General features: G+C 36.7%; 1 protein-coding gene across 1 annotated transcript; it reads left to right on the forward strand.

Moving 5' to 3' along the window:
* Nucleotides 1-793: 793 nt before the first annotated feature.
* On the forward strand, nt 794-4486 carry LOC131029700 (probable inactive receptor kinase At2g26730). The gene is made up of 2 exons (XM_057960301.2): nt 794-2686; nt 3366-4486. Exons 1-2 carry the CDS (start codon nt 1348-1350, stop codon nt 4001-4003), a joined length of 1977 nt encoding a protein of 658 aa, XP_057816284.2. The 5' UTR covers nt 794-1347; the 3' UTR covers nt 4004-4486.
* The last annotated feature ends 2865 nt before the right edge of the window (nt 4487-7351 follow it).

The following is a 7351-nucleotide window of genomic DNA, read 5'->3' on the forward strand; positions in this document are numbered from 1 at the left end:
ATCTATTTATAAGAGTAGACTTAGGAAATCTCTACAACCAAATACTATCCACTAGCATCTACTTTTCAAAAAATATTAAGCCATATGAACAATATATTGAAACAAATAGATAAATGTAGAAATGAAAAAAAATGCAAGGAACAATGCAATAACACCAAGGATCAAGGAGTGATTTTGGTTCTCTCAAAAACTATATCTCTAACAATTCATTCTATTGGATTTTGAAATAGGAGTAAGCATATATAAAAAAATCTCAAGAAGAGCCTTAACATATAATTGATAGTAAATCACCATAAAAAAAGAACTAAATAAAATAACCTTTTAAAGATAAAAGAAACTTTAAAAAGAATATCATGTATGTATGAAAAGATACCTCTACAATTTTATTCAACTAAAGACATTAGATTCCACAATCCATAATAATTAGCACATGATATTTTTAAATTCAATTTTGTGAACTTTATTTTACATCAAACTTTAAAATCATACTCTAAAATCCATCATTAGACTGATGAAAAGTTAAAAGAAAAAAATACTGCTCTAAAATAAACTATAGATACATCAACATCTTCATGAGAAGATTCTAACTTGTCAACAATAAAAGTCAACCTTTTACCAAATTAGATAAACAAATAAACATCCAATCCTCCTCCATACAAACACTTTTTAACATAAAATAATTCTACACGTCATCAAATAATGAATAAAAAATAAGGCTACCTCGTGGTGTGGACTTTTGGCTTTACCTATTCTAATGTCTAGCGTACAATCAGGCCATCCTTGCTGTATTTTTGGGCTGATAGGAAATAAAAATTGCATTGGGTTGAGTGGTCACAAATGGCACATCCTAATAATAAATGAATTTTAAGTCCTCCCAGTTGGCTTCTGCTTCTGCTGATGCTCTTTAACACCGCCCCCCATACCTGTAATCCAATACAAAATGTCTCCTCCTCCTCTGCATATGCAAGGAGTGAGTAGGTACATATAATATACAAATACCATAGGAAAAGAAAACTATAATGGATGAGTAGGAGTACCAACATTGGGTGCTTTCTTCTCGTTTCAAACAATTGATTGGTCTCAGATAAGAGTTGGTAGAGGCTTATCATTCTGCCTTGCCCTTTACTTTTGTTTACCGCTTCCATTTTTTGTGCTGGAGCTTATCATCAGGTTAGAAGAAGCAGCATTGTTCAGCATTCATATAGGTTTTGTCCAGATCTGAGAAAACCCAACAAAATTCTGCTCTGTTTCCACCTGATTGGAGGGTCAGCACTAGAATGTGTTTAGGCGAGGAGCATCGGAGCGAGCCCATTTCATGTTTTCCAGATACCCAACATTAAGAATAGGATGAATCAGCAGAGGACAAGTATGAGTGATATGGAGGAATTCCTGCGGAACTTGGGACGTTTTAGGCTGGTGTTAGTGGTTATGGTTGTGGTTGCGTTTGTGAGTGAGAGCAAGGGTGAACCCACAGGGGATAAGCAAGCGTTGCTGGATTTCTTAAACAAAGTTCCTCATGGGAGAAAGCTCAACTGGCAAGCCAATAGCTCTGCGTGCAACAATTGGGTAGGAATAGCCTGCAATTCAAATCAAGATCGGATCTTGGCTGTTCGGTTGCCGGGTGTTGGGCTGTACGGAGAGATTCCTTCGGGCACTCTGGGGAAACTGACGGAGCTGAGAGTGTTGAGTCTAAGGGCCAATCGACTTTCTGGCTCATTGCCTCCAGACTTTGCAAACTTGAAGCAGCTGAGCTTCGTATATCTGCAGGGCAACAATCTTTCTGGTCCCTTGCCCCGTGCTTTAACTTCTCTGGTAAGCTTGCAAGTTCTTGATCTCTCTTTTAATCGGTTTAGTGGCGTCATACCGATTTCCTTCAACCGTCTTACACAGCTTACAGTTTTGTATTTGCAAAACAACTCTCTTACAGGCACTATTGCCAATCTCAGTCTCCCTGCTATAGCGACGATTAGTGTGGCTAATAACCATTTGAATGGTTCAATACCCAAATCTTTGCAGAATTTTCCCAAATCATCATTCCAAGGGAATGATAACCTTTGTGGTACTCCATTGGCTCAGTGTTTACCATTGTTTCCATCTCCAACTCCTCCATCTGAATCACCTGCATTGTCCCCTCATGTTAACCCTACAAATAGAAAATCAAAGAAAATTACTACAGGAGCACTTGTAGCAATAGCAATAGCTGGTAGTAGTTTGGTATTTGTGATCTGTGTTGCTCTCTTGCTTTGTTTGTTGAGGAAGCAGCGGTCTGGATCCTCAAATAAGGGGCAAAAAGATGAAAGGTCAGTAGAGAAGGCAAGCTCCTCCAAGGATAAGGATGACTATATGGTCTCTGCACAAGAGGCCGAAAGGAACAAACTCGTATTTTTTGAGGGATGTATATATACATTTGATTTGGAGGACCTTCTTAGGGCGTCGGCTGAAGTTTTGGGGAAGGGAAGTGTTGGAACAACTTACAAGGCAGTAATGGAAGATGGCACTACTGTTGTTGTGAAGCGACTGAAAGATGTGGTAACTGGACGCAGAGAGTTTGAGCAGCAAATGCAAATGGTGGGAAGGGTTCGCCATAGAAATTTGGTTGCTTTGAGGGCCTTCTACTACTCTAAAGATGAAAAGCTCATTGTCTATGATTATATGCCGGCTGGCAGTTTATCAGCTCTTCTGCATGGTAAAGTGCTCTACCCTTTGATTCATTGTTTCTTTCTATTGCATTAGTTCTTTGTGGTATAAGTTTTCCAATGTAATGTCAGTTAGGAAACTCGTGGGTGAATATGACCCTCAATCTTATGAAGTTTCTGACCTAAAACAAATGGAGATCAGTGAAATGCTGTGATGGTTGAAATCACATGAAAATAGAAAGAAGAAGAAGATTTAAGGTAACATGTCAACGCCAATTAGGTCAGAGAAGGGAGACTTAGCTACCCTTTCTCACCATTCTTTCTGTTCATATGACACAAGTGTTTTTCCATTTTAACCCTTACATACTCAACTAACTGCGCCCTTTTCTCCTTTCATCTCTCTTACTATACTAATATGGTTTAGAAATTAAGAATATCATATATATAACTACAATTCGTGCGCATAAGCATACAGAGTCTGTGCACTTTATATTTCTGATACATGATTGCCTAGGATACCTTCTTTGGATAACTGAAAGGTGAAAACCTTGATATTTAAGCTAAAAAAATTGGGCTTTTTTCACTTATTATTTGCCATAATTCATTGAAAATAGGTTTCAAGTGCTGCTTTGGAATGTATATGTTTTAGGAATTGATGCTTGTAATGCAAAATTAATTTCAATTTTGAGTGCAATGTGCGTATCAATTTTATTGAATATTGAAGTACAGGTGGGAGAGGTGCGGGAAGGGTTCCTTTGGATTGGGTTACACGGGTAAAGATAGCCTTGGATGCAGCAAGAGGCGTGGCTCATATTCATGAAGAAAAACTGAGCCATGGAAACATTAGATCTTCTAACATCCTGCTTAGTGCTGACATGGATGGATGTATATCTGACTTTGGTGTAGCTCCTTTGACAAGCATACCTACTGCTTCCACTCGCATTGCAGGATACAGAGCTCCAGAGGTAATGGAAACAGGCAAAGTCTCACAGAGGGCTGATGTTTATAGCTTTGGGGTTCTGCTCCTGGAGCTTCTCACAGGTAAAGCTCCAACTCAGGCTTCCATGAACGAGGAGGTCATTGATTTGCCAAGATGGGTTCAGTCAGTGGTCCGTGAGGAGTGGACAGCCGAAGTATTTGATGTGGAACTGATGAGGTATCATAATATCGAAGAGGAGATGGTCCAAATGTTACAGATTGCCATGGCCTGTGTTGTTAGAATGCCTGATCAGAGGCCCAAAATGTCAGAGGTGGCTAGGATGATTGAGGAAGTCAGACAATTTGATACAGAAAACAGACCATCTTCTGAAGACAAATCCAATAATCAAACTCCCTCTGATAGGAACACACCTGGTGTTACACCTTAAAATCTTATATTCTGCTGCATTCCTTATTCTTAATGCATCACATATTTAACAGAGGATTGCAGCCTGCGCTTTCCTTCTCAGGACTCTTCCTACATAATCATTAAACAGTAACACTGGTATTTTTGTCCACTGCAAATATTTTGCAAGGACGTCTGATTTATCAATTTATTTGTTAGTGAAAAGAGCTCTCAGCATTGTGTCTCAATGCAGCTGAGTTCAAAAATTCATTGGATGTGATTTGTTGACATTGAATAAGAGGCATTATGAGTTTGAATTTGCCAGTAGGAGTTCCATGAGAGGTGTGCTGTGAAGGAACATTCAATATGCAGATTTGTAATTAATTGTAGCACAAGCAACATGGATTGTTTCTAAGTAATTTGTAAAATGTTTCCTTGTTATTTTTGACTGCCTTTTCAAATGTAATTGATGCATACGATTCAATACAAGTTGTTTCGATCCAAGGCCTCTTCTGAGTATTATCTATCAGACTAGTGTCAATTTCATGGAAAATTGCATAACCTCTGATGGGCTAAAGATGCATGTTCATACTGTTTTTATTTCAATTGCTTATACAACATTTCACAGATTATACTTTGTTAACTAGTTGTAATTTCACTAGACAATATTTTGTTTTGGCTTAGTCAAATAGCGGTTGCAACTGGTAACCATAAAATGGTTGGAAAACAGTCAAAGAAGCAAAAATGACACTAATCCAAGTTACAGATTACTACTTTTCATTGGCCTTTTGATCCATTCTTATTGTAAGAAGAAAAAATCATTTCTTGCAATTTTGCATTCATTTTAGTTGCATCTCCCTTACACCCTTATTCTTGTGACGTGTATCTTCTCCACCAAACATTTAATTTGTTTGTCATGTGTATCTTCTCCACCTTACATTTAATTTGTTTGTCATGTGTATCTTCTCCACCTTACATTTAATTTGTTTGTCTTTTTCTCATGTGTTTTGAACCCTTATTGTCAACGTATCTTCTTTATGACTTCTTGATCACAAAGACATGAAACTTCTTCCACCCATTTTATGTTAGAATTCAGTCTTAATTAATTATTTTGTATTAAGTTTATTAATAAAAGCATTGAATGTGTGTGCTTTATAAGTTGTCCCTCTTGCTAAATTGGCTTATCTCACATGTTAAATAGTAGTTCTTTTGGGTAGACATAAAATAAATAAAGGCTTTGATTGGAGCGTGTATCATCTCTGAATTATATTGTATTGAGCATTGTTCCGAGAGGCTAATGGTATGTTTAAATGTGAATTTGTTATTTCAATGCAATAGTGTTCTTGTGTTTCCATCCATAACATATTTTTCTTGTATTTTTGTTATTGACTAATGGTATGTTTAAATGTGAATTTGTTATTTCAATGTAATAGTGTTCTTGTGTTTCCATCCATAACATATTTTTCTTTTATTTTTGTTATTGACTAATCTTTTGTAGGAAGGACCATATCATCTAGTATCAAAGCTCTTTCCATGGCTATGATCTATTGTAACATATCTCATTTAGGGCCTTATATGACTATCCACTATGTTCCCACTTTGTCCTCATAGAATCTTAGTGATTAGAAAGGGACTATAAAAATAACAACATTAAGCTTTTGTCCTAATGTTTTCTTGCTCATAGTTATTTCATTTTTATGGCACAAAACCCTATATTGAGGTTTCCAAAAATCAAATAAAAGTTGGTTTAAGCTGAACTAAATTCCCTATATATAGGTTCCATTGAAAGGTGGAGTTGCCCTCCAAACCCACACAATTAAATAGCCTCTATATTTAGTATTGTGCTTCCATGTACCCTTGGGTATATTTGAAAAACCCATAGGTGTTCTCAAAAGCCAGCCCTAGGAAACCATCAATCATCTATAAGCTACGATGCAGTGATAAACAATTAACCCCAAAAAGTTATTAGCATCGTACTTGATTTGTTTGGATTATTATATTTGTGGGTTCACATACCATGCACTTCCTTTAGAAATCTTCCCTCTTTCCTGTTGATTGTAATTAGGGATGGCGGATTCCAATTGCCTTGGGCAACATTGGAATCCGCCTAAGGGGCCAGTCCCTTCTCCAACGTATAGGGCTGGGCCCTATACCTCACGGCACATCATAAAAACCCCACGCTACTCCACACCACATAAAAGTTAGCGTGCCAAACAAAATAGGGCCAACCCTATATAGAATGCATTTTGGATTAAAGGGAAAAGAATATAAATTAAAAGGATAAGCCGACATGAACACAAGTCGACATACAAGGTCAATGCATCATATAAATAAAGACACTTCTCACCTCAATAATACACATTCATCTTTCATTTTCATCCTATGCGAAATATATCATTCTACTAAATGCAAGTTAAAGAAGGAATGTTATATCTGCCATCACAACGAAATACTTCTGTTACATCAACGAACTACATCTGCTAGTGAAAGTATGAAATTCATTCATGTGAAAAGCGAACTGAGGTTGGAGGAGAGCAAACTGAAGTTGCAGTCCATCAAAGAGTAAACTTCACATATTACAGTCCTAGGGTTTGAACCTGATTGCTGTTGGAAGGGTTAAAGGTGCAGATGTGACTACTTGATGCTTGTGAAAGTGCAATCTTGTGGAAGACATTATCAGTCCTAAATGCAATCACCTTCAAGTACATGAGATAAGTGTTGTAACCTTCATATGAATATAATTCATAATCAGATCTGAGGATCTTTTCAGGCTAGGTTTTTCCTCCTAGGAGGTTTTCCCAGGGTAACCATGTCTTGTTCTTATTTTGTTCCCTTCCTTGTTCTTATTTTGTTCACATATTAATTTAGTTAATAATTAAAGTCTGATTTTCTGAGTTTAGATTAATCTGAAAGTGTTAAAATTCAACATTTCCATTCTATCTTTCCACTCTTAACTTTAGAAGCTAGAGAGTACCACCATGAGGATTTTCTGAGTTTAGATTAATCTGAAAGTGTTAAAATTCAACATTTCCATTCTATCTTTCCACTCTTAACTTTAGAAGCTAGAGAGTACCACCATGAGTGAGTATTGTGCTACAATTTGGTGGAACAAAATTCTATTCAAATTGATGGATTTGTAATTCACATAAGCGCCTTTGCGCCTACAAATCAGCTCTAACATAAATCTAAAAAGATTTGTGTGTGTGTGTGTCTGTGTGTAGACTAAGAATGAAGATAATGGTTCCACATTGTTTGAGAAAAAATAGAAAATTAAACAAGAAAACAATATTTTGCATTGTATTTCACTTCTCTTCTTATCTCAAAAAAGAGAATAAAAATTGGTTACAAACAATCGTAGGGAAGTTGTTCCTCCTCTTTCACATCCCCTTCG

Source organism: Cryptomeria japonica, chromosome 9, assembly GCF_030272615.1.
Source record: "Cryptomeria japonica chromosome 9, Sugi_1.0, whole genome shotgun sequence".
Classification (NCBI taxonomy): Eukaryota; Viridiplantae; Streptophyta; class Pinopsida; order Cupressales; family Cupressaceae; genus Cryptomeria; species Cryptomeria japonica.